General features: G+C 51.7%; 1 protein-coding gene and 1 long non-coding RNA gene across 2 annotated transcripts in view; one reads left to right on the top strand and one right to left on the bottom strand.

Annotated features, from left to right (window-relative positions):
* Positions 1-19,591, top strand: part of LOC121165060 — a 21,757-nt gene extending 2,166 nt beyond the window's left edge. Inside the window, exons 2-3 of the long non-coding RNA XR_005885192.1 lie at positions 5,968-5,977; positions 19,529-19,591. This is a non-coding gene — a long non-coding RNA (uncharacterized LOC121165060). The remainder of the gene's footprint in view (positions 1-5,967; positions 5,978-19,528) is intronic.
* Positions 19,336-27,670, bottom strand: part of STARD7 (StAR related lipid transfer domain containing 7) — a 23,633-nt gene continuing 15,298 nt past the window's right edge. The window contains exons 7-8 of the mRNA XM_040993508.1: positions 23,236-23,320; positions 19,336-21,209 (exon numbers count right to left, since the gene is read on the bottom strand). Of these exons, the coding sequence (XP_040849442.1) occupies positions 21,025-21,209; positions 23,236-23,320 (270 nt within the window). The 3' untranslated portion in view covers positions 19,336-21,024. The remainder of the gene's footprint in view (positions 21,210-23,235; positions 23,321-27,670) is intronic.

Below are 27,670 nucleotides of genomic sequence, written 5' to 3'. Positions count from 1 at the left end.
CGCCCTAGTTTATGGGTTCAGGCCACCCCACATGGGACACTTGCACAGAGTTCCAAGCCCTGAGCTTGGCCCCATCCAACCCTGACTATTGTGGCAATACAAGAAATGAAACAACAGATGGAAGACTGATCTAAGTGTGTGTAGACCAGGCCAAGCCCTGGGGCACCACCTGCCTAGCAGGAACGATGTGACAGCTGTGGTGACAATTGAACAATGGGAACTCTGGAGCCATGTGCCCTGGCTCAAACACAGCTGGGCTGTCTGCCTGCTCTGTGACTTTGGGCAAGTGAGTTAGCCTCTCTGTGTGCTTAAGAAGCAGGAGTAATGGCTAGCACTGCACCCGGTGCCTCCCGCAAGTGACTGTGAGCACCCAGGCTGGGGAGCCACATCATTCCCTCTGCCTCATGTACGGGGAGACTCCTGCAGTGGGAAAGTGTCTCCAGCGGCCATCGTGTCTTGGGAGGTGGGGCCTGCTGAGAGATGATGAGCCCAGGCCAGCTGTGAACAGGTTCATCAACCTGGGAGTGAGTTGAAGAGGGCATCTAGCCTCCTTTTCTTCTCTCTTCTGCCTCCCGCCATGGGATGGTGTAGCCAGGAGGTCCTTCATTGCACACCTTGGCTTCATTCTCCAAAATGACAACAGGGCAGCTTGCACCTGCTACGCCCTATCCTGTTCTAAAACCTTTTCAGGACTGAATCCTCCACAAGTCCTCAAAGGCAAGAATGGATGATACCCCAAATACAGAGAGAGGCTAGGTAACTTACCAGTGCTCTCAGAGCTGCACTGTGCCCCCTCCACCCTATTTTTTCCATTGGCCTCCCTTCCTAGCCCACAGCCCCCACTGCCCACAAGGACATCATCTCCCGGCTCAGCGGCGAGCCCACCTTGGTGATGCACAAGGCACTGGGTGTTAGCTACTCCGAGCCTGTTGGGCAGGGCTTGCTGCCCCTCTAGGCTTGAGGACTTGTCCCTGTGCCCCCAACCCAGGGATCCTGGAGGGGGGGGGAGCTGGTTACACAGCAGACTGAAATTCACCATGCTGGACAGGGTCATTATCAGAACGGGGCACTGCCATGCCAGGATACACCCGCCCTCACCTTCCACCGTGACTCAGGTTCCAGCAAAGAAGCCGTGTCTTAGGGTGCAGTTCCACAGCAGAGCCCTCCATCCCCATGCCATTTACAAAAGGAAGTAACATCTGCTGGCCTTGAGGCCCAGCTCTGCCCCTTGCAGCTGCGAGGTGCTAGGCATGATGGAGAGTGGTTCAGGTTCCCTGCCCCCACCCTGGCATAGCACTCATCAGTTTCCAGTTCTTTATTGAGTGCCGGGCTCTGCACAGGCAGGGTGCGCTGGGGCTCCTGCCCACTGGGCTGGCTTTGCTATGAGGCCCCAAGATCGGGCAGTAAATAAGTAAGTGAAGTGACACCCCCCCCCCCAGATAGCAGCAGGAACTGTGAATGATCCCGAGAAAGTGTGAGGGGATGCTTTTGGAAGGAAGCCCAGCGCTGGAGATGCTAGACAGATGCTAGGGGTGAGAGCAGTCCACGACGCAGGGGCCAGCTCCTCTGCGGGACCTGAAGGCCCTGGTGACAGTCTGCTTCCAGGAAAAGCATGACAGAAGGCCAGTGCTGTGGCACAGCCAGTAAAGCTATTGCCTGTGGTGCCAGCATCCCATATGGGCACCAGCTTGAGTCCTGGCTGCTCCACATCCAGCCCAACCCCCTGTTAGTATGCCTGGGAAAACAGCAGAGGATGATCCAAGTGCTTGGGTGCCTGTACTCACGTGGGAAACCCAGAAGTTCCTATTTGTTTTGGGCCAGCCCACCATTGGCTGTTGTGGCTGTATTCGAGAAATGAACCAGCAATGGAAGATCGATCTCTCCAACTCTACTTTTCAAATAAATAAATAGATCTTTCTTAGAAATAACAATAAAGGGGACCCAGTGTGGTAGCCTAGCAGCTAAATCCTTGCCTGGAACATACCAGGATCCCATATAGGCACCGGTTCTAATCCCGGCAGCTCTGCTCCCTACCAGCTCCCTACTTATGACCTGAGAAAGCAATAGAGGATGGCCCAGAGCCTTGGGACCCTGCACCTATATGGGAGACCCAAAAGAAGTTCCTGGATCCTGGCTTCAGATCGGCTCAGCTCTGGCCGTTGTGGTCACTTGGGGAGTGAATCATCAGATGGAAGATCTTCCTCTCTGTCTCTCCTCTTCTCTGTATATCTGACTTTGCATTAAAAATAAGATAAATCTTTATAAATAAATAAATAAATAAAAGCATTATAGGATTGTTAGATGGTTGAGGGGCTCCGGGAGACATCAGGAGGGGACATTAGGATAGTTGTAAATGGAGACATCAGGAGTGAGGCCAGGAACCTCAGGGGACCCTGCACGGTGACGTGGACCCAAGTGACAATGGAATCAAGGCAAGGAGGGCCTGAGCCATCTGGAAGGTGGGCAGGCCATGAGCACGAGCGGCTGGGGAAGGTGGGCCGGGTTTGGGCTGAGCAAAGGGTGGGCAGTTTCCTGAGGAAGGATGGGGCTTGGCCCTTCCCTCCTCTCTGAGACAGGGCTTGGCACCAGCAGAGTGCCACCAGCTGCTGTGCAGCCTCACCTCCCCCCCCCCCCCCCCCCGTTCTACCTCAGGGCTGACGGCGGATTACTCCAGAAGGACGTGGGACCAGAGGGAGGGGCAGAGAGAAGGCCGGGTGAACTGGGAGCTACAGGAGTGGGAGGTGGGGGCTTTATGAGCCAAGCAGGACCTGGAGGTTTGAGGCACAGATGGCTTGGGGGTGGCACCAGACCGGAAGTGCCTGCAGCGGATCAGGGGGGATTGGGGCCGTAAATCGGATTAGGCTCCCTTGGAAGATGACTGCTCCAGGACAGGCCCAGGAGCTGGACCACGCCTGCCCATGCAGTCACCCCATCCCTGACACCCAGACAGGATCCTGTACACGCACAGGTGCACACATACACTGACCTGCACACCTGTTTACCTGTACTCAGACACACAGGGCCTCGCGGTGTGACACAGCTGCCCTGGCAGCAACAGAGCCCTCATCAGCTCCCTGTGGCCCTGCCGCAGCCCCAGTGGCCCCAGGAGCAGTCCCCCTTAGACCCATAGCGTACGCATGCTTCATCAATGCCCCACCCACCATCTGCAGTCCACGGCAGTTCCCAGTTGCTCAGCAGCCCCTAGATACCACCATGCCAGCCAGAGACTACCCACGAGAAGATGGGATATGGCCCTGTCACATCTAAGTCCCCACGTCCACATGTTATGCACAGCATGCCCCTTCCATACATGTTGCAAGCTGGAAGCCACCATCATCAGCTCTGTGGAAGGCTTGCCACCTGGGAAGAGTTTGAGGATGAGGAAGATGAGCTGCATGAGGGACCTTTGCTGGCATAGGGGCGAGGCCTTGCTGGGATCCCACTGACACACCCTAAAAGCCCCTCTTGGGTCTTGCATCAAAAGCCCCTGCCCCAGGGAGGGCCAGCCTCTCCCTGCTTCGTCACCCACCCACTCAGCAGGCCCTCCAGAATTTTGCTCCCCAGGAAGAGATAGCCTCCACCCCATGGTCCCGTATACACTCCCAGGATGAGAGCTGTTGGTCAAACAGGAGGCTGGTTGCTGGGAGCAGAGTGTCTGCTCAGTTTCTACCAGGGCTAAGCAGGATCCAGATTCAGTCTGAGAAAGGATAGTTAGGCAGCCAAAGAGAGCATTTCCAGCAGCCACCAGGAGCCCCTTCCCCTCCACCACCCAGCTTCTGGGCCAGGCAGGGTCGGTGGGAGCAGTCATGACCTTGGCCCAGCCTCCTGCAGCCTCCAGGAGCCAGCCACAGCCAGCACTCCAGCCAGCACTGCTGCCTTGCAAGATCTCCCAGATGAGGGAGGGTGGGAAGCCAGGCTTCTAGGTGTAACCCCAAAGTCCACAATCATTAGTTGGGGGCTCCTCCCTGCTGGCTGCATGCAAGAGGACCCCATAGCATGAGAGGGAGCTGGGACCCTGGGGACACAGAGCTGGGGCTGTCAGGTCTCTTCCTTCTTCTCCACTCTCCTGCTCACTTGTGCTCTGTCCAGGTCCACTTCCTGCCTGGAAGCACCCGGCTCGGCCACAGGGAGGAAAGAGACTAAGCTGTCCATTGAGACAGGCACCCCCTGGTACAGGGCCAATACCTCGCCTGGGGCCTTCAGTGGGGTCCCTGACATGCCCACTTGAAAAGTCTGGGTCAGCGAACACTTCCTCACAAGGAATCCCATATCACCTGATCTCCATGCCTCTGTCCTGGGTAGCAGGAGTCATTCCTCTGCCTACCTGGGACATGCCAGCCCCGGACCACACCTGGCAGCCGGAGGAGGCACCCAGCAACCACTGCCCTCAGCAGCAGCCTGCAGCCAGGTAAACCACAGAGGATGTGAGGAGACTCACAGGAACAGGAACCAAGGCTTCCCCCAATGGGAAGGGGCCCAGGGCGGGGAAAGTCCTTCCCACTTCCTGCCTGATGAGTGCTCACTCCGGTGGACTGAGCCTGCACTAACTGCTCACCCACCCGCAGAAACAGAAATTCCCTACTGTCCCATTTGGCAGATGAACAAACTGAGGCTCAGATTTGCACTGTCATGGTCAGGGCAGAGTATGGAGGCCTGTGCCTTCCTAGCAAGGCCTCTGTCCTGTGGGTGGTGGCCCTGCCTCAGCTGAAACTCCTCCCAAGAGGAAGGGACCAGGCATGCCTGGACCCCCTGCACTGCCACCCACACCTCCAGGCTCCTGACAGCCTCTGACCTGGATTGGAACTCAGTACCCACCCTCCCGTACGCAGTAGGAGCATACAGACAGGGGAGCCCTGGGTACCCACGCAGCAATGCTTGTGAAGTTGCCCATGAGATGGACCACAGCTCATCTTCCAGGGCCTGGGGGACACACTTAACCTTATTCTTGAAAATGTGTTTGGAATGAAGGTAAAAAGCAATGCTTTTCTTCTTGAAGATATATTTATTTCTATTTGAAAGGCAGAGAGGAGAGAGATTGTCAACTGGTTCACTCCCCAAATGGCTGCAATGGCTGGAGCTGGGCCAGTCCAAGGAGCATTAGCAGGTTATTGGGGCAGCGGGGACTCGAATCTGCACTCACAGGATGCCATTCTTGCGAGTGGCAGTGGCTTAAGCCACTCACTGTGCCAAAAATACCAGGCCCAAAGTGAGCTCTTTCGTCACAGTGCTCCCTCTGCCCCCACCTCTTGCTCCCAACAGCCCCTCTGTCTGCAAGACCCTTTTAACAGACTCTGCACCCTCAAGTCCACTTCCAATCCCACCTCCTCCAGGAAGCCTGCCCTGCTGCCATGTGACAACTCAGAGCCCCCAGGGACTGCTGGGCCTGTGGGAGCTACTACACACAGTCTCGGCGGCCTCTGGCCTCACCCAGGGGTTGTCAGCAGCCAGATGATTGAGGCCCAGTGAGGGGAAGTGATCCAGGGTAACAGGGTGGACGGTGGATCTCTTGTCCAGGCTGTCTGGGACCCAGGCGTGGTCACTGCCAGAGTCAAGGTGATGGGTGGTAGCGACAGCCATGATCCCCACTGGGTAGGAGGGACAGGTCTCAGGGGAGCCAGCAGCCCCATTCCCAGCCCTCCCCTCTCCCATCCTCCCCACCAGCACCAGGAAGGAGGGGGCATACTGGCACGTTGACCCCAGGGTTTGGGGGGAATAGATGCAGCAGGTGGCTGAGTAGCCTTTGGGGTCACAGGGGCAGAGCCAGGCAGGGTACTACCCCCCAACATCTGCCATGGGGGCCCTGCTTGCTGCCCTGCAGGGAAGGGGCCCCTCCTAGCCCAGCCCCAGACAGCCCAGGGAAACAGAAACAGCAACAGCAACAGCTTGCACCCGGCTGCGGGGACACCTTCCCTTCCCAGCACAGCCGCAGCTGGAGGGCCCCTGGGTGCTGGGCCGGGCGCGTGTGAGTCATGGAGAAGTAGCTGGAACAGCACTGCCTGGCCCGGCTGTTGAGGGGAAGCAAATGAGCCAGCCTCCGGGAAGACACTTGGGAAACTGCAAGGGGCTGGCCGAGCCCAGGGCACGGAGGAAGAAGACCCACGCGAGGAGAGCAGTCATCCGAATGAACTGTGACTCCCACACGTGTACACATTGCTCAGAAGGCTTTGCAGGACTCTCCTGGCCCTGGAACCCCATAATCAACACACACGCATGCTGGTTCGTGGGGCAAGGGGGTCGCCCTTGTGGGCCCAGCTCCACCTCCCTCTCTTCCATCTTCTGTCCCTACTGAAAGCTCAGGCTCGGAAGTGGGAAGTGGCTGAAACTGAAAAGCTACACAGGCTGACCCAGGCCCTGGTCTCCTGTGCCTGGGGAGGGGCTGCAGAGTTCATGTCCCAGCCCTCACCCCTCAGTCCAGGCATGCTGGGCATGGCAGCATAAGGATGGGGGTACGGATATGGAGCTCAGGAAATAGCTCCACATGCCCCCATCCCAGCCTGGAAGAGATCTGGCACTATTTCAGGCTGGCAGGAGGCTGTACCAAGATGGCCTAGTTTGTGCCAGGGCCAGAACTGCCAGGAAGGAAAGGAAGTGGGAGAGGTGGGCCATGGGAGGGAGGTGTCCACCCTGCTCTTGGCCCCACCCCTGCCACATGCACCCTCAATGAGTTCTCTTGTATCTCTTTACTGAAGTTTTCCCCAGTCCTAGAAGAGCCAGCCCAGAGCTGCTGGCTGCTGGGAGCGCCCAGAACAAGTTTCCAGCCTCAGGCTCTGGGGCCACCAGGGCTGCTCCAGTTCTTTCCACACTCCTCTTCCTCTCTGCTCTGTGTAAACACAGACCCCAAGGTCCCTGCCCCCTCTGCTCTCTGAGGGTTCACCTGGGAACCACAACCTGCTGGAGAGAGGGGAATACATCGGAGTACTTCCGCCATGGCTGCCAGGGTTGAGTGCCTAAGGGACTCCAGCCCCTCTTGCACCTGGCCTTGACCGTCGTCTGGCTCCAGTGATGCTCTGTTCCTGCTTGCTTCTACGGCTCTCCAAGAGGGAATGACTGTGTGGTCCAGGGCAAATGCAGTCACAGCGTCAGGTTCCACACACCTATTGAGGAGCGGCTCCAACACCCTGCACCTTGTCAGCGCTCTGCAGCGGATTCTGGCCTCTTCTCACTGCAACGCCTTGGTCTCTCTGAGGTGCACCTGCTCTATTGCTGCAGGCGCCAGGGGTCTTTACAGTACCTGGGAAATGCAATAATGCACAGACTTCAAGAAAACATTTGCACCAAAATAAACTCCACTCCGCACTGCACTTCCCCACAGGATTTGAAGTATTCTCTTGAACATGACTTGTTCAATGGCAGGTGTTTTTCTGGTGGTCTCGAACTGGAAAGAACAGATAGAACCCCTTCCCTCTCCTCACTGTAACTTCTAGAATGAACTTTTTCAAATTTATTTATTTATCTGAAAGGCAGCGTTACGGGGGCAGGGGGCGGGGAAAAACAGAGAGAGACTTCCAGCCTCTAGTTCATTCTTCAGATGGTCATGGCTGTATCAAGCAGAAACCAGGAGTGTGGGACTCCGTGCTGGTCCCCCATGTGGCTTGCAGGGGCCCAGGCACTTGAGCCATCTTTTGCTGCTTCTGCAGGTACATTAGCAGGGGGCGGGATTAGAATCACAGCAGCTAGGACTGGGACCAGGCCTCACATGATCCCATCCATTGCTTCGCTTCCCAAAGGCTCATGAGAGCAGAGGGGACAGGGTGAGTGACAGACATGGAGAAAGTATACAGAAAAAAACATGACAGATGGAAGACTTTTTAAAGATTTATTTTTCATTTGGAGTTCCATCTAGGTCTCCAGCCACTTGAGCTGTCGCCTACCGCCTCCCAGGGCACCAAGCAGCAGGAAGCTGGAATTTACAGCAGAGGTGGGACTCAAACCGAGGCGCTCTGACACAGGATGTGGGCAACCCAACTGACATCTTAACCCGATGCAACAAGCATCCACCCCTACAAGGTTTTATTTTTGTAATGGACGCTGCCAAACTGGTGTTGATATTCGTCTGAAAGAGAAACCCTGCAAGAAAGAAAAGCCATGTTCTCAAGTTAAGAGTGAAGACACAGTGGGCACCTAGCCTCGCAGTCAAATGCTGACTGAGGTGCCTGCACTCCAGATCAAGAGTATCTGAGGTTGGGTGGGGCTGGTGCAGTGACAGTAAGCAAATCCTCCCTCTGCAGCACCAGCATCCCATTGTGGGTGCTGGTTTGAATCCCAGCTGCTCCACTTCCGATCCAGCTCCCTGCTAATACATCTGGGAAAGCAACAGAAGATGGCCCAAATCCTTGGGTCTCTGTAGTCACATGGGAGTGAACCAACAGATGGAAGATCTCTCTCTCCTCTCTCTGTTTCTCTTTCCCTCTGTGTGACTCTGCCTTTCAACTAAAAATAGATGAAAATATATTTTAAAAATAGTACCTGGGTTGGCCAGGTTGGCCTGGAGAAGAGGGGACAGACATGGAGAAAGTACACAAAAAAAATGACAAATGGAAGATTTTTTAAAGATTTGTTTTATTTTTTATTTGAAAGGCAGAAATGCAAAGGGAAGAAGAGGCAGAGAGATCTTCCATCTGCCGATTCACTCCTCCAATGACCACAGCAGCCAGAGCTGAGCCAATCCGAAGCCAGGAGCCAGGAGCTTCTTCCAGGTCTCCTAAGCAGGTACAGAGTCTCAAGGCTTTGGGCCATCCTCAACTGCTTTCCCAGGCTGCAGGCAGGGAGCTGGGTGGGAAGCAGAGCTGACAGGACAAGAACCAGCACCCATATGGGATCCCAGCGCATGCAAGGCGAGTTTAGCCACTAGGCTACCACGTCAGACCCTGTATCATTATTATTATTATTATTATTATTAAAGAAGACGTGCTGGTGCTATGGCATGTGCGCTAAGAATCCGTCTGCAGTGACAGCATCCCATGTGGGTGCCAGTTCGTGTCCTAGCTTCTACACTTCTGATCTAGCTTCCTATTTGTAGTATGGGAGAGCAGGGAAAGATGTCTTAAGTCCTAGGGTCCCTGTGCTCATGTGAGACCTGGAGGAGGCTCCTGGCTTCAGATTAGCCCAGTTTTGGCAATTATGGCCATTTGGGGAGCAAACCAGCAGATGGAAGCACTATCTCTCTCTGCCTTTCCCCATCTCCTCCTGTAACTTTCAAATTAAGTAAGAGCATTAGACAGAAAAAAAAAAAAAAAAAAAGATGTACAGAGTTACACAGAATAAAGGTCCCAGTGCGGTCTGTCACTTCAGGAAGCGGGAAGGAGAGAAAGATCTCCAGTCTCTGCAAACCTAAGTCCCACAGGGAAAAGCTTCCGGGTGAACCAGCAAGGGAAATCGGTTGAGCCACCAGCAGGCTGATGGTGATGTGGGGGCTGGTGGTTGGGAAGGAAGGGGTCGTGTGTGAGGGGAGGAGCCCCCTGGCTTGCAACAAGGGGCTGTAGGGAGAGGTAGATTTGACAAGGATTGAGAAAAAGGACAGATGAGGCAGGGGCATGGATGCCAGAGAACAGAATCCCAATAATCCCAAGCAGGCCAGGGGACAAGGGAGGGGGTTCAGGGCAGGTGGGCAGAAAGGCAACCAGCAGTCCCCTCGGTGCCCGATGTTGGCTGATTCTGTCTGCGATGGCTCCGACCACCCCTCACCTGCTGTTTCCTGCTCTCCCTTTCTACCTCACCGCCTCCAGGGAGCCTCCCAGGATCTGCAGGATGTGTCTCCCATAGCACCAATTTCCCCTCTGCCACTCACAGGCCTCCTCCTTCACCACCTCTTCCCCAACACTCTCACCACCCCTCCATTGGAGTCAGGAAGTTGGCTTTGGGGGTTTCAGTTTCAAGTGTCCCTCCCATCAGTGTTGGCTAGATGGGGCCAATGGCTCTCCTTCGGCGGAGATTAGAGCCAGGTGAAGGGGTTAGCCCTGGGGGAGCCAGGGCCCCTTGTTAGATTCACCGAGGCTAGTGTCAGAGGCCAACGTCCTGTACCCAGCCACCCATCGCTCTGGGTTGCAGTCCTGCGGGGAGCCAGGCGGGGCTGGGGGCAACCTGGAGGAGGGCAGGATGTGCCCCAGCCCACGCAGCACAGGGTCTGTTTTTCGCTGCTCAGAACACTCCCACCAGGTGGCTTCTCACGGCCTCCCCTCTGCTCACATCCTGTTTCCACTACCGTGTCAGCCGCGGGGAGGCCGCCCCCCACCCGCTGGGTTTTCACACGGCCTTTTCTGGCTTGGTGTGGGCACACATCCCTTTATTTTTAGCTCCTTGGGGGCTGAAGGAACCTACACTCAAGGCTAAAAGGACGGAGACTCCCAAATTGTGTCCAACATGGTCCCTGGGGGCGTGCAGCCTCAGCTTGTGCCCCGAGGGCACAGCTGGGTCAGGGTCAGGAGTCCCTGGAACTCCTGGTTCTCTCACAGGTGCACCCTTGGCGGCACACTGGGCATAAAGGCTGGATAGGAAGACGGGGCAAGTCAGAGCAAGGGGACCCCCCCCCCCTGCATGCCCCGGAAGTAACTGCAGCTCTGGGTTGGGGACACACCCCATGCGGACCCCAGTCCTCCTCCAGCAGCCCTCCCAAGTCTTTGCAGAGCATCCTATGTGGGCACCAGTTCAAGTCCTGGCTGCTCCACTTCCAATCCAGCTCCCTGCTAATGTGCCTGGGGAAAGCCGTTGAGGATGGCCCAAGTTAACCCCCGTGGGAAACCTGGGCAAAGCTCCTGGCTCCTGGCTTGGGACTGACCCAGCCCTGGCCTTTGTGGCCATTTGGGAAGTGAACCAGGGAATGGAAGAGCTCTGTCTCTTGCCCTGCTTCCCTCCATCACTCTCTGTTTCTCCCTCCCCCCTCCCTCTGTGTAACTCTTTCAAATGAATATAATTTTAAAAAATAAATAAGTAAGGACCCAGTGCGGTAGCTTAGTGACTGAAGTTCTCACCTTGCATGCACCGGGATCCCATGTCGGCGCTGGTTCATATCCTGGCAGCTCCACTTCCCATCTAGCTCCCTGCTTGTGGCCTGGGAATGCAGTCCAGGATGGCCCAAAGCCTTGGAACCCTGCACCCGTGTGGGAGACCCAGTAGAAGCTCCTGGCTCCTGGCTTCAGATCAGCTCAGCTCCGGCTGTTGCAGTCATTTGAAAGATCTTTTGTCTCTATCTCTCCCACTCTATATAAAATCTGACTTTGCAATAAAAATAAATAAACCAGTAAATCTCAATAAATAAGAAAAATTGTCAAGCCAAGAATGAACACACAGGGAAACATTATTTTTACTTTAAAAGATAAAGACTTTACAAACATGAGCTGCAGCTGAACAAATCGATGCAGGGGTCTCCCCCCTCAGCCACGTCCCTTAGCAGTTCTCTCCGTACGCCCACCAACCTCCCTCCTGCCACGTGCTGTGTTCTCCGGCATTTTATATGGCTGGAATTTCTTCTCTTTTTTGAAGAATATATATATATATATTGGAAAGCCAGATTTACAGACACAAGGAGATACAGAGACAAAGATGATCTATCCAATGATTCAGTCCCCAGGTCACTGCAAAAGCTAGAGCTGAGCCAATGCAAAGCCAGGAGCCAGGAGCTTCTTCTGGGTCTCCCTGGTAGGTGCAGGATCCCAAGGCTTTGAGCCATCTTCGACTGCTTTCCCAGGCCACAAGTAGGGAACTGGAGGGGAAGTGGACCAGCTGGGACATGAACCAGTGCCCATATGGGATCCTGGCACATACAAGGCGAGGATTTAGCTACTAGGCTACCATGTCAAGTCCATGGCTAGAATTTTACAGTGTGTACCCCGTGTGTACTCCATTCACATTGCCAGGACATGAATCAGTGCTCATATGGGATCCCAGCAAGTTACGAGGACTTAGCCACTGAGTCATGGCACTCGGCCCCCTGAAATATTTTTAAAATTCTACTGTCATTCTTTTTTTTTCTTAAATATATATAGTTTACTTATTTGAAAAACAGAGAGATATACTGAGGAACAAAGAGATAGATCTCCCATTCAAGGGTTCTTGCCAAATGTCCCCAACAGCTGGGGTTATCCAGACAGAAGCTGGCAACTCAGCCCAGGTCTCCCACTGGGTGTCAGGGACCTAAACCCGTGAGCCGACACCTGCTGCCTCCCAGGAAGCTGGGTGCAGCACAGAACTGTCTGCCTCTCTCAGTAGCCCTGCTAGGCTCCTTCTCTTTTAGCCAAAACCATTCAGGCAGCCGCAGGAGCAGAGGACATGAGTGGATGGGAGAGGAATGCAGGCAGAGAGAGGGTGAATTGTTCCAATACCTCCTGGGTCTGGACAGGGAGTGAGCTCAGTTGGCAAAGAACACAAGTCAGCAAGCGAAAAGCCAACCACTCACCCTAGGACAACAAAGAGTTGTGCAAGGAAGTCAGCACGGTGTCCTGCCTTGTCTGTGAGTGACACTTCCACGCTCATCACAAGGTCAACACTGAGCGACGCTGCAACTAATTAGCGGTAACCGCTCTGGGAGGACGGGGGAGGGAGGAGCGATGCCTGCACATCATGTCTGACATGCACAAGCCAAGCATGGCCGTGCACACCTGCAAGCCGGTGACCCACGGGCAGAGGTCTGGAAAGTGGCCATCGCTGGGAGGGCAGGGCAAGGGGGACAGGAGTAAACTTGGTGAGAATGGTTCCCTTTTGAAAACATATTTATTGATTTACAAGGTAGAGTTGTAGGGGACAGAGATCTGCCATCCGCTGGTTCACAATAGCCAGGGCTGAGCCAGTCTGATCAAACAGCCTGGAACTCCATCTAGACTTCTCGTGTAGGTTTGGAGGCTCAACAACTTGGGGGTCATCTGCTGCTGCCTTGCCTGGTGCATATCCAGGAAGCTAGATCAGAAGCAGAGCAGCTGGAACTGGACCCGCATCCATACGGGATGCCGGCATTACACGCACCAGCCTAACTTGATCTATACCACAACATCAGCCCCAACTATTTGATTTATTAAACCATGCACACCAATGCCCAGATAAGCTAAAAGGAAAAAGAAAAAAAAATGTCTCTGTGCAGACATAAGGATAGAGAAAAGGACTTTTCTGGGTTGCAGAGAGTAGGTATCTTCTTATGTGTAAGGTAAATCTGTAAGTATATTGCTTTTCTTAAAAAAAAAAAAAAAGATTTGTTTTTATTTGAAAGGCAAAGTTAGGAAGAAGAGAGACAAAGAGAGATCTTCCATCAGCTGGTTCATTCCCCAAAGAGCCCTAACAGCTGGAGTTGGCCTGGTCCCAAGCCAGGAGCCAGCAGCTTCTTCTGGGTCTGCCACGGGGTGCAGGAACTCAAGTGCCTACACCATCTTCTGCTGCTTTCCGGTATATCAGCAGGGAGGAGATGAGGGAAATGGAGCAGCCGGCACCTGACTAGACACCCACGTGGGATGCCAGTGCCGCAGGCGGAGGCTTAGCTACTGTGCCATGGTGCTGGCTCCAGTGCATTATTCTCCAATGGCTTGATTATTATCACAGAAGACAGAAGCATATCAAGGCAAGAGACAAAGCAGATGAAAGTTCTGAGGGATAAGCCATGCAAGCATGATACCAGTCTAAGTCCAAGGCTAATCCAAAATGTTCCTGGAAAACAACATTAAAAGAGAGGTTAGGGGGCTGGTGGTATGGATTAAGTAGTTCTCTGCCAAGTGGACTCCAGTTCAAATCCCAGCTGCTCCACTTTCTTTTTTTTTTTTTTAAGATTTATTTATTATTTTTTAGAAGATTTTAAAGTCAGATATACAGAGAAGAAGAGACAGAGAGGAAGATCTTCCATCCAATGATTCACTCCCCAAGGGACTACAATGGCTGGAACTGCACAGATCTGAAGCCAGGAGCCCAGATCTTCTTCTGGGTTTCCCATGTGGGTGCAGGGTCCCAAGGCTTTGGGTTATGCTCAACTGCTTTCCCAGGCCACAAGCAGAGAGGCTGCCAAGATTAGAACTGGCACCCATATGAGATCCTGGTGCATGCAAGGTAAGGACTTTAGCCACTAGGCTACCACGCTGGGCCCGGTGCTCCACTTCTAATCCAGCTCCCTGCTAATGCATCTGGGAAAGCAACAGAAGATGGTCCACGTCCTTGGGCCCCTGCACCCACATGAGGCACCTGGATGCAGCTCCAGGCTTTCAGTCCTGCCCAGCCCCAGCTGTTGAGGTCATTTGTGGAATGAACCAATACCTGGAAGATCTCTACCTCTCCTCCTGGCTCTCACACAAATAAAGAGATCTTTTCCCAGGTGTATTAACAGGAGCTGGGTCAGGAGAGGAGCAGCTGGGACACAGGTGGTGGCTTTACCTGCTATGCCACAGCGCCAGACCCTATGTTTGTTCTTCTTCTAAGAAAGAAAGAGAGAAGAAGGGAGGAAGGGAGGGAGGGAGGGAGGACATCTCACATCATGGATCTCAAAAGCTCTCGGCACCCAGACGAATCTGCTTTTTTTTTTTTAAAGATTTATTTTTATTATTTTTTTATTGGAAAGGCGGATATACAGAGAGGAGAGACAGAGAGGAAGATCTTCCATCCAATGATTCACTCCCTAAGTGACCGCAACGGCCGATACTATGCCGATCCGAAACCAGGAGCCTCTTCCGGGTCTCCCACGCGGGTGCAGGTTCCCAAGGCTTTTGGGCCGTCCTCGACTGCTTTCCCAGGCCACAGGCAGGGAGCTGGAAGGGAAGCGGGGCTGCCGGGATAGAACCGGTGCCCATATGGGATCCCGGGCGTGCAAGGCGAGGACCTTAACCGCTTGCGCCACTGCGCCGGGCCCGAATCTGCTTTTTAAACTCTATTTTCCACACATCGGTGTGTGGGTCTGGCAAGCAGAACCACCCTTGAAGTTGGTAGGCTCGAGCCTGGGTTCACAGGCCCAAGGCTCCGTGCAGGGCCCCGGGGTCGAGCTAATTCTGTCCCGTTCAGTGCTGTCTCCCTCACTCACTGCTCCAAGCTCTGTTGGAAGTCAGCGAGCACACAGCGGGCGGGCGGGAACTCCCAGATGATCACATCACCATGCCTTCTCCCCGAGGCACTGCCCATGGTGACCCAGCATGAGCTCTCACGGGGGCACAGGGACCACAGGGCCAACCATTTGGCCAGCCCATCCTTGGCTGTATGTGGGGTAGCTGATCCAATTTCCCAGCCTGAAAACTGGAAGCAGACAGGAAGTGAAGATGAAGGACATGAAAGCGATTGCCTGGGTCTTTTTCTCTTCTTGGGGAATACAGCCCTGGTCACCCAGCCCCAGGCTGTGAGTCTCCCAGCTGCCCCAAGGGACAAACCCCTCTTCCTACCACGCACCTATATTCACCCACACAGGCTGTGGTTGTCTGACCCACTTCCTCTCATTTATTCATAGGACTTGATGCAAATCACGGCCTGGAGGGGATGACTGACCTGTCAGCTTCTGAGCTGTGAAACCCTTCCAGCCCGCAGTGCTACCCTGGGAGCGGGCTGCACAGCACCGCCCTCTGCTGGTCAATACTGGAACTGCAGGTCCAGCAATCTGCAAAGTCACTTCTTGAAATCAGTTCTCTGCAGACCTCCCCCTCGCAATGGGTTGAATTTCATCGTACAGAATCCCCATGTAGACATCCTAATCCCCCGCGTCACAGACTGTGGCCTTATCTGGGGACTCATTCATTTGCAGATCTGGTTATTTAACAGGTGGGCCCTAGGCCAATGTTACCACTTAAATAGCTAAAACCGGTGGGGGACGGGATATGAGCAAGGGACACATGGGGAACAGGGAGGCGCAGATCAAGGTGGCATGTCTACAAGGCGGGAGTGGAAAATCCCATCAGCCACTGCGGGGCCTGGATGCTACCCTGTGTCCACTCTGATCTCAGCCTGGCAACCTCACTGAGACAATACCCTCCTGTCGTTTAAGTCGCTCTGTTTCTGGGACTGTCTGACAGTGGCTGGTTATTCGTTGAAGCTGTTCTTTTAGGGCAGCCAGGTGTGTTTGCCTGCATGCACATTACAATTGTTAACAATCTTCCCGAAATCATTGCACAGTGGGAATGGAAAGCATGGTGGCAGGGCCAGAGAAGAGCTCTGCTTCCTCGGGTCTTCATTTCCAACATCAGCAGCTTTATCCAGGGCCCCTGCATAAGGTGCAATGACCCAAGCCCGTGGGCCACCTTCTGTCTTCTCAGAGCACCAGCAGGGTACTCTATTGGAAGTGGAGCAGCACTGGACTCTAACCAGGGCCCATGAGATGCCAGCACTGCCCAAGGCTGACCCTGTTGTCACTTCCCATGTGATCTTGGGCAGGCCAATTTCTCACTTCTACAGCAGGACTCAGGGAGGAAAGCAAAAGGCTCAGACCTTGCTCAGGTACTAATGGCTGCCATCACAGGCTAACCTCGTGTCCGGCATCAAGCATCGGTGATTTCAGCAGTCTGCATGCCTGAGACCGTTCTGCCCCCACTAAGTCATTCTACACTGAACACTTCCTACCATGTGTTGTGGCTCATCCTCCAAACATTCCAACGGGAGTGGATGCTGTGGTATGGCTGGTGAAGCTGCCATGTGGAATGTCCATATCCCATCTCTGATTAATCAGAGTGCCTGTTAAAGTTGTCTCTGCTCAGGCCCGGCGGCGTGGCCTAGCAGCTTAAGTCCTCGCCTTGAACACTCAAATGCCAGGTCTCTGCCATTCATGTGGGAGTCTTACCAGGTAAGAGTTCCTGGCTCCTGAATTTAACTTGGTCCAATCGGCGTGTTTTAGACATTTGAGGAGTGAACCAGCAGATGGAAGATCTCTTCTGAATAATAAAAATGGCCTTTTTTTTTTTCAGAAAAGCTTCCATGCCCAACATGGGGCCAAGTCTGGGAATTTGCCAGGTTCCCAGGGACAGTCCAATTTGACAAATATTGGACCACATTCTACTGTAGGACACACAGGTGGAGGACAAGACAAGGTAGAGGCCTCTGTTTTAGAACAGGCAGGCGGCTGGCCTGGTGCTTAATATCATTCTGGTTACCTCGTCCCAACTCTTGTTTTCTGCAGACGTGGCCCTGGGAAGCAGCAGGGATGATTTGAATGCTTAGGTCGCTGTTGTGGGAAACCTGGATTGTGGTCCCAACATTCCAGGCGATAAAACAGATGACAGCTCTCATAATAAGAAACACATAAAGAGGGCTCCACAGCTCACCATGATTTGTTAACTTTATGAAGAACTGACAAGAGCTCCTAGATTTCCATGAAAAGGAATTGAAAACACCAATAATCCGATCAGTCTCTGCTGTACACATGTGTTGAAATACTGCTCTGTATCCCATAAAAATGTCAAAGAATCATGCAATCAAAAATAAGTGAAAGATGGGCCCGGTGCTGTGGCCTAGTGGCTAAAGTCCTCGCCTTGAACACCCTGGGATCCCATATGGGCACCGGTTCTAATCCCGGCAGCCCCACTTCCCATCCAGCTCCCTGCTTGTGGCCTGGGAAAGCAGCTGAGAATGGCCCAAGGCTTTGGGACCCTGCACCTGCGTGGGAGACCCAGAAGAGGTTCCTGGTCCCCAGCTTCGGATCAGCGCGGCACCGGCTGTTGCGCTCACTTGGGGAATGAATCATTGGACGGAAGATCTTCCTCTCTGTCTCTCCTCCTCTCTGTATATCTGACTTTCCAATAAACAGATAAATCTTGAAAAAAAATAAGCAAAAGTATGAAAAACAGGCAAAGACAAATACAACCTGTAACTACTGGATCCTGGATTGAAGGAGATGATATGGAAGTCATTTGTGAGGCAGCTGAAGAACCTGAATGTGCACTGCAGTACCAGGCATTGTAACAGCGTCATTTATCTTGTGGACAAGCGGCACTGTGGCCACACAGAGCAGCAGTGGTAAGAGTGCTCAGGAGCTGCTGTGGTGTCATGGCTTAAGCCACTAACCGTGATGCCGGCGACCCTTTGGGGAGAACATGGAGCAGCTTTGGGTCCTGGCTGCTCCACTTCCTGTGGGATGCGAACCAGCTGATCTGTCCCATATCAATGCAGTGTTCAAGGCTTTGGGCTGTCCTCGACTGCTTTCACAGGCCACAAGTAGGGAGCTGGATGAGAAGTGGGGCTGCTGGGACACAAACCAGTGCCCATATGAAATCCCGGCACATGCAAGGCAAAGATTTAGCCATTAGGCTATCGCACCGGGCTGAAAATCTTTAGTATGCTCCAGTGTTTAGGAGACCCGAGGCATAGTGATGTTTGTCACTTCCTTTGAGAAAGTGTGATCTAGAAAGAGAAAGCACGCACGAAGGCGTCACCCACCTGCACAGCCCGAGAAGCGAGGCGGCAGCTCTTTAGGTTATTCAGTCTTTTGACGCCTAGGTAACTTTCCCAAACAAAAACCCCAAAGTAACACTCACCCTTGGCCAGCACACTGAATCATGTGACGGCTAGGCCCACTCTGGCAGCACAGCCTCTCTGCAGTGCAGTGCAGCCATTCATGGCACCATCAGCACGGCTGGGACACGTGTTCCCACATTACTGCACCACACAAAAACCACAGCCAGGGCTTGGGGAGAACATGGGGCATGCGCCCGGTATTCAAACTCTATGACACATAAAAATGCGAGCAGTTTCCCGTAGGCCAGATGGTTAAGAAATAGACAAGTAAGCGCTTTGCCTCAAAAAAACACCTGCAGCTTGCCTTGCCCAAGTCCGCTAGGCCGCCCACCCAGCTCCCACACCCACCACCCTGTGCAGTGAAAAAGGGAACAGAGATAGGACAAATTGAGAGCAAGAAAGAAAACCTAAGCATGCTGAAGAGGAAAAGGGGGTAGGGAGGGGTGCGCAGGGCAGGCCTGGGACTGGAGACGCAGGAAGAGCTACATGGCTGCTGAGATGCAGTGGGGTTAAGCCACCACCTGTGACAGCAGCATCTCGTCTGGGTATCAGTACCAAGTCCCAGTTCCTCCACTCTTGATCCAACTCCTTGTTAAAGCACTTGGGAAAACAGCCGAGGATAGCCCAAGCCACTGAATCCCTGTGCACGCCAGGGAGACCCCTAAGCTCCTGGCTCTGGCCTGGCCCACTCCTGGCCGTTGTGGCCATTTGAGTAGTGAAGCAGGACACGGGAGGACTCTGTAACTCTGCCTTTTAGAGTGGTCACCTGGAAAGCGCTCCCACTAGCCCAGGAGGTTGGCTGTCCTTCAGCCCCAACCCAAAGCGGAACAATCCCACTACTGCCCCCTGCTGACCCTCAGGAGACAAACTCTGCTTTCCCACGCCCTAATTAGGAAGAAACTAACTCATGAATAACATCACCTCACTACCATTTCTCCAAAAACACTCTTTTGTACCAATATTTTTATATATTTATTCACACATTTGATAAAAATGTTAGGAGTGCAATTACAGTGGTGAAAAGAACTGTACAGTTAGACCCCTCCCCCACCAGTGCAGTCAAATTGCCTTAAGTCAAAACACAGAGCCACCACAATTCCTCAGCACCTGGACACACACTCGCGCACACACACATCGACAGCCACAGGCGCCAAGTTCAGACACAGCACAGGGACTCCTTGCCCTGGCAGTAGTTCAGGTCCTGGGACAAATGGAAAAATGATGAATGCAAAGCAGCCGGACCAGCTGGATGCCATCTCTCCGTTCTGCCAGTGACTCAGAGGAGACATGAAGCTCAGGGGCAGTTAAACTCCCTTGGCACAAAACTGAACAGGTGACAGGAAGGTCAAGGTGGGGTTTTAGTTAAGCTCAGGCTTAGATCCTTTACCACCCCAAAAGCAACCAGGAAACAAAAAAATTAAAAAAAAAAAAAAAAAGGGAAAATCTGGTCATCTAAACTCCAGGGAAAGCGGGGAGGAGGGGAGACTCAAATTCATAAAACTTGATCCCTATTCTCCAACAGGCTACACTACGAACACTGCAAAACCGACTTGGCCCACTGATAAACTCTGACCACGAGCTTTTTAACATTTCAGCGGGAAAGAGACAAGGAAAACCGTTTTTAGGACAAGAGGGTCATTTAAACCACATTCCCTCTGTTAGGATGAGGGGCAAGCTTATGTCTGTTTGTTCACACAGCCTGTCCATGGTTCTGAGAACTTAGAGGGGTGGCCCAGCCTCCCGTTCCTCGGCCAAGGAGGACGAGCCAAACCTGAAGTGCGGAAAATGATGTCTGTATTCAAAGTGTGTTTCCTAATATGATGGGACTACAGAGAAATTCTGCTCGGCTCCCTCTTTATTTTTGACATAAAGTTATAAAAAATTTAAATCTCAATGTGTTCCAACAACCTCCACTGACACCATCAAAACAGCAATGGGACAGAAAGTTCCTGTCCCCTCGGGTTCAGCTCCAGTGCTCCTGGCAGGTGGGCGGCCAGGTGGGAGGAGGCGACTGTCCACAAGACGATGGCCACAGACCCAGGCGGGCCTGCCGACCCCAGGGAGACCACTCCGGCCAAGGTGAGCCAGCGGGGTAGAATTCTGCAGGCAGGAAAGGAATTTCTTTGTACAAACTTCATGTCCCCAAAACAGAAGCGAGGTGAGGACAAGGCACTTAACAATGGCCAAGTGATGTTCACACTCATTTACACGCAGACTGTTACCAAGAGCACCCCAGGCAACCCTCTCTGCCAGGGACCCTTCCCAGGGCCACCCAAGCTCGGCACACCTGAGGGTGGGCCTCGGAATGTCAGTGGAGCGACTCCTCAGAGGGTACAGCCGCGAGGCGCCCCCTCTGGCCTGGGGTGCAAAGTCTCTTCCAGATTAACCCAGTGAATACTGACTTCGCACACGGTTAGCCTGAGCATGTGACAGTGCCCGCCCGGCGCGGCCTTCTCGTATCTGTTTAGATACAGGGCAGCAAGGGCTCCGAGTGAAATCAGACCAGTTATGAAGTTCTCCCTCCTTGGTGGTGATGGCAGATGCCTTCTGACAGCAGTGGCTTGTCCCCATTCCGTAGCAGAGTGACTGAGGACTGACACGGGGATGGACGCGCCTGTCTTCCTCAGCTCCAGGCCTTCAGGCGTACTCGATCCGAGCGGGGCCACAGCTACCCTCGTTCTTCCGCTCGGGGGACTGGGCCGTGGCCTTGGCCTCACTGCTCATCTCCAGGGGTTTAGTGGAGATGTAGTCCTTCACTTTGATCTCCATGTTCTTGGCTTTCAGCGTGGCCATGTGCAGCTTCTCCAGGAAATCAGGCATGCCTGTCAGGAGACAGGGGGATGTGGTTAAGCTGATGCACAAACCGTCAGAAGGCCTTATGGTTTGGGTGGCAGAGAGCCAGCTTTTCTTACAGACACCACAGTCTGAATAACAACTCTGAGAGATAGCTATGTTCCAGAATGTATTCCCTAGGTACAAACTGAAAATAAACATAACCCCCAATCCTTTGAAAGAGGGTTAATATCTGGATCACTCTGGGGCCTAAAAGGCTAATTCAGGTGATAAAAATGGCCTATTGCTGGCATTGTTGAAATAGCTGCTGGTTTTTTGTTTGTCTGTTTGTTTGTTTGTTTTAAAGATTCTGGGGCCTGGGGCCCGGCGCGGTGGTGCAAGTGGTTAAAGGTCCTCGCCTTGCACGCCCGGGATCCCATATGGGCGCCGGTTCTAATCCCGGCAGCCCCGCTTCCCTTCCAGCTCCCTGCCTGTGGCCCGGGAAAGCAGTCGAGGACGGCCCAAAGCTTTGGGACCCTGCACCCGAGCGGGAGACCCAGAAGAGGCTCCTGGCTTCGGATCGGCATAGTATCGGCCCGTTGCGCTCACTTGGGGAGTGAATCATCGGATGGAAGATCTTCCTCTCTGTCTCTCCTCCTCTCTGTATATCTGACTTTCCAATAAATAAATAAATCTTTAGAAAAAAAAAAAAAGATTCTGCTTATAGGGACCAGCTACAATGCTGGTCCCTATAGGCAGAAGGGTAAAGGGTAAAGACAACGCCCATGACACCAGCATTCCAAATAGATGCTAGTTCAAGTCCCAGCTGCTCCACTTCCAATCCAATTCCCTCTTAAGAAAACATCACAAGATGGCCCAAGCGCTTGGGCCCCTGCACTTGCAGACCCGTGAGAAGCTTCTGGCTTCTCAGCCTGGCGTAGTCCTGGCCATTGCAACCATTTGATGAGTGAACCAGCACATGGATGACCTCTTTTGCTGTCTGTTCCCCTCTAACTCTGCCTTTCATATAAATAAAATTAATCTTAAAAAAAAAGAAAGAAATTGCCTTATAGAGAACTAGAAGAAATGAAATTCTGTAAGGATGCTTTTGGTGACAAGAAACTGGAAGGAGAAGGTGTAGGTGCAACTGTGACACGCAGCTGCTGTTAAGACAGGTGCCTGCCCTACAGAATCACCACCTTCTCTGTGCTAGATCTTATGGCATCCAACAGTTTCACAGAATTTCAATACATCAGTGTACATAGCCTGTATATAAAGCATCAAGACAATTTTTTTTTAGATTTATTTATTTTTATTTGAAAGGCAGAGTTCAAGAGAGGACAAGAAAGATTTTCTATTCACTGGTTCACTCCTCAAATGGGCACAAGGGCCATTCTGAAGACAGGAGCATTTTCTGGTTTCGTGATGTGGGTTCCAGGACCTGCATCAGAAGCTGAGCACCCAGGACATGAAACAGCTCCCACACAGGATGCCAGTGCTATAAAGCAGAGCTTAGCCTGCCAGACCCCAAAGCAAATATTTTTAAAACTCCTCAGAGAGGGTCAGTGTTGTGGCTCATATGGATACTGGTTCACACCTTGGGTGCTCCATTTCTGATCCAGCTCCCGGTTTATGGCCAGGGAAAAGTAATGAAAGATGGCTCAAATGTCTGGGCCTCTGCTCATGATGTTGGCAACCAGGAGGAAGCTCCTAGCTTCAGGCTGGCCCAGTGTTGGCTACTGTGGCCTTCTGAGTAGTAAATCAATGGATGGAAGATCTCTCTTTTTTCTTTTTTGGCTCCCTGGTTTCAGATCAGTCCAGCCCTGGCTATTGCAACCATTTGGGGAGTAAATCAGTAGACAGAAGACCCCTCTTTCTGTAATTCTTAAAGTAAATAAATCTTATAAAACAAAAACAAAATCCCAGCCAGAGGCTTTGGCATCTTCACTGGGAGGGATGATCAGTTTTCTATTAGGAGGCCAGCAAGACAAGTACTAAAATCCTCATGCTGCCATTGAGTGGGAGAACAAAATGTGCGTCCAGGCTCCAGGCCCCGCAGGTGCGTCGCTAACTCACCACTGGAGACCATCCAGCTAACACAGTAGCGAGGGAACACGGTCTGGGGATTGTCACTGTATGTCAGCATGTAGTCAAAGCCATTCTGGAAAAGAAAAACAGCAGACATGAAGCTAGCCCCGTTGTACCCATCACTTCCATTTCCAGTACTACAGTGAACCACGACCCAGCTCTGAAGCGGGGAGTGCCATTTGTCCTGCTCGGGAAAAGTGGCCACTGAAATCCTGAGAGACTGCTGCTCAGGGAAGTCCTGCTCACAAGGCTGAGCTTCCGCCCACTCAGCTCCCACAGTGCGTCAAGCAACAGGTGACTGATAAGGGAGCTCTCTGTGCTCAGAATGTGCCAAGAGCAGGGTTTGTACTAAGTACAGACCTTCCCTCCGAGGCCTGAAACTTAGCATGTGCGAAGCAGACAGTGCTACATCACCAGCTTCAAACAAAAACCTGGGGTGCTGTGTCCCCAAGAGCTATCCCAGGTAGAAACTGGGTACACAGTTGCTGCATTTTCCTGACAAGTGTGAAAGCCTCCCATGGACTCCCCGATGCTCTTCCTCTGATCCAGCTGTGTAGCCTTACTATGTTACTGTCACAAATCTCATCTGAAAAACACAATTAATGCTGAGTTCTGAGAGTGCTTCCAGCAGCTCTTCAAACATGGGGGCAGCCTTGAAAATCCCCCCATACATATCCCCACTATTTGCTATTTTAAGTTCTTAATCTTGGGGTCAGCACTGTGGCACAGCAATCCCACACGGGGTGCCAGTTCCAGTCCAAGCTTCTCCACTTCAGATCCACCTCCCTGTCAATGTACCTGGGAAAACAGCAGAGGATGGACCTGGAACCGACACAGGAGACCCAGATGAAGCTCCTGGCTTTGGCCTGGCTCAGCCCTGGCTGTCGCATCCGTTTGGGGAATGAACCATTGAATAAAAGATTTCTCTGTCTGTTCATCTCTCTGTAACTTCGTCTTTTAAATAAATAAATTATTTTTTTTCCCTTAATCTTACAGAGAGAAAAGAGAGATCTTCTATCTGCTGGTTCCCTCAACAAATGTCCACAAAGCTCAGAGCTGAGCTGACCCAAAGCCAGGAGCCTCTTCCAGGTCTCCCAGGCAGGTGCAAGGTCCCAAGGCTTTGGGTTGTCCTCTACCACTGCTTTCCCAAGCCACAAGTAGGGAACTGGTGGGAAGTGGAGTAGCCAGGACATGAACCAGTGCCCATATGGGTCCCAAGACTTTGGTCCATCCTCGACTGCTTTCCCAGGCCTCAAGTAGGGAGATGGATAGGAAGTGGGGCAGTTAGGACTTGAACCAGCACCCATATGGGATCCTGGCAGTTGCAAGGCAAGGATTTAGCCACTAGGCTACTGTGCCAGGTCCAAAGCATTTATCTTAATTTCCCTTTCCTATATGAATTATAGGAAACCAAACAGTTGAAGAGGAAATTTGTCTAGAGTATTTCAGCTAATGAAAGAAGAAGGATGGAATTATTATTATTAATTATAAAGTAAGCATTTTTTTAGTCCTCAACAAAAGAATGAATTCAAGCAATAATCATCAACAGCATCTAAGCTCACAAGGAAAGGGACATTCAGACATTATTTCCTTCACAACAAAGTGGTCTTTCCCAAAACAACCTGAACCTGCTCAAACCTTCAGAGCTAACTACTGACCTCCAGACATGGAGAAGACAGATGACTATGTTAAATGACGCTAGGGGAAGATTAGCAGCAAGATCCAGAACAAAAAAAAAAAAAAAAGGAAGGGGGTGTTTAACTGAACACTTGGAAAAGCAGTGGAGGATGACCAAAGTGCCTAGGTTCCTGAATCCACAAGGGACACCCGGAAGAAGCTCCTAGCTTCAACCTGGCCCTAGCCACGGCAGCCAATTGGGGAGGGAACCAGTAGATAGCAGATCTTTCAATACCTTGATCTTATTTGGGTCCTGTTTCACAGAAACCAACTACAAAAAATCCTTTGTACATAATCAGGAAAATCTGAATATTGACTAGAGCCCTGTCAGTTGGGACTCTGGTCAGTTATTCTAGGTATGATTATCATATTGGAGTATGTTGTCAGAAATCACTTTCTGAGATAAACCCTTTCTCTCCAAGCACCTGAGTTTGGTGACACATCCGTGGCTTATTCCAGTCTTTGTCTCTCCTTAGACTGTATGTCCAAAGCCCAGGGCCCTTCCTATCTTCCCCTCTGTATCCAGTCTGCATTTCTTTTTCCTTTTTTTATTACATTTCATTTTATGACATTGTTTCACAGGCTCTGCGGTTCCCCCAAACCCTCCCCGTACCCTCCCCCCATGGTGGATTACTCCACCTTATTGCAGTAGTACAGTTCAAATCCAGTCATGCTTCTTTCATTGCAAGCATGTACCACGCACAGAGTCCAGCATCTTAGTGTCAAGGTAAATTCAACAGTTTCTTGGGGAGACCATCTCTGGTCTAAAAGCAGAGCTGGCAGAATATCGTCCCGACCAATTAAAAGCCATAACATAACATCAACAACAGTTTACAACATTGTGGAGTTAATTGACGTGGTATTGAGTGACTAATGTTAGAAAATGTAAGTTCTTAACCACATCCTGTGACCAGTCTGCATTTCTGCAGGAATTAACTCAAGTGTTTTTTTTTTTTTTTTTTAAATTTGGAAGGCAGAGTTACAGAGAAAGACACGCAGAGACAGAACTTCCATCTGCTATGTCACTCTCCAAACAGCCGCCACAGCCACGGCTGGTCCAGGCTGAGGCAAGGAGCTTCCACCTGGTCTGTCAACAGCAGAGAGGCTCGAGGACTTAGTCTAGCTTTTGCAGCCTTCCCAGGTGCACCAGCAGGGAGCTGGATCAGAAGTGGCAGTCAGGACTCAAATCAGAGTCCACAAGGTAGCCAGCCTCACAGGCAATAATAGCTTAACCCATTACTCCACAAGACCAGTGCAAATCCCACCTTTTTCATAAGAACTTGCCATAAATACATAAAAGAATACTAATTACACCGGTAATCCTTTTCATTCTCCAAACCCAATCTAGAAGAAATATATCCTGAGTGGCTTCTAAATGCAATATATTCTGCTAAGTACTAAACTAGGCTTTACTTGTTACAGGGTCACGGTTTCTAAAGGCAACAATGCCGGAAGTCAAACCACATTCTTTCAAATGTTAACACACAGACGTGTTCCAAATTTCAAAAGCGACATAAGGGAATAAAGCTGGGCCTGTCTCCCTCCCACACTGTTCTCAGTGTCTCCTTCCTAAAGTTAACTTGACAGCAGGCTGACTTCCATCTTCTAAAACAAAGAGCTTATAAATATACATATATATTATTTTTCTTTTAAATATTTATTGATTTTTATTAGAAAGGCAGATCAGATTTATGAAGAGAAGGAGAGACAGGGAGAAAGACCGTCCACCCGCTGATTCACTCTCCAAGCAGCCGCAATGGCCAGAGCTGAGCCGATCCGAAGCCAGGAGCCAGGAACTTCCTACGGGTCTCCCACATGTGTGCAGGGTCCCAAGGCTTTGGGCCGTCCTCAACTGCTTTTCCAGGCCACAAACAGGAAGCTGGATAGGAAGTAGAGCATCCAGGACACGAACTGGCACCCATATGGGCAAGGTGAAGATTTGGCCATTGAGCCATTGCACCAGGACCACTGGATGGAACATCTGTCACTCTGATTTTCAAATAAATAAATCTTTTATTTTAAAAAAAGGTTTTTAAAAAACTTCAAAGTGTGTATTAAAAAGTTTCACACATGGTTTCTTTTCAATTTTTTTTTCAACTGATCATAATTTCCTAAATTAAAATATTGCACTGGGGCTGGGGCTGTGGTGGAGTGGGTAAAGCTGCCACTCACAGCAACAGCATCCCATATGGGTGCTGGTGAGAGTCCCAGCTGCTCCATTTCCCATCCAGCTCCCCTCCATGCCTATGGCATGAGAAGGCAGTGGAGGATGGCCTTGAGACCCTGCCTGTACCGTAAGAGAGGCCCATGTGGGAGACTGAGAAGAAGCTCCTGGCCCCTGCTTTCAGACTAGCTCAGCTCCGGCCAATGTGGCCACTTGAGGAAAGAAGCAATGGACAAAAGATCTTTCTGTCTCTCAGTTTCTCTGTAAATCTGCTGTTCCAAAAAAAAAAAAATTGAATAAATCTTTAAAAAAATTTTTCACTAAGTGTAATGAAATATTCCTTTCAAAGAAAGGTCACAAACTATTTAAGAATTCAGAGAGCATTCCAACCCTCCCATAGTACATACAGAGAAGAAGCACAAATCCAAGTTATCTGGTGCTCTGCCCACCATGGTGAAGTGGTGACAAAAGGACACCCAGGGTGGCTAGTATCTCCCAATATCTACCTCTAAGATCAAAGGGACCCAAGGGCCTATCATTTCTTTGTTGTTAGGGGTATTCCTGATACAGCCCCCTGAGCAG

This window comes from Ochotona curzoniae, unplaced genomic scaffold (assembly GCF_017591425.1).
Source record: "Ochotona curzoniae isolate NIBS_2020 unplaced genomic scaffold, NIBS_Ocur_1.0 contig_883, whole genome shotgun sequence".
NCBI classification, from domain to species: Eukaryota; Metazoa; Chordata; class Mammalia; order Lagomorpha; family Ochotonidae; genus Ochotona; species Ochotona curzoniae.
The sequence above is the reverse complement of the archived record's forward strand: the minus strand, read 5'-3'. Positions and strand labels throughout refer to the sequence as shown.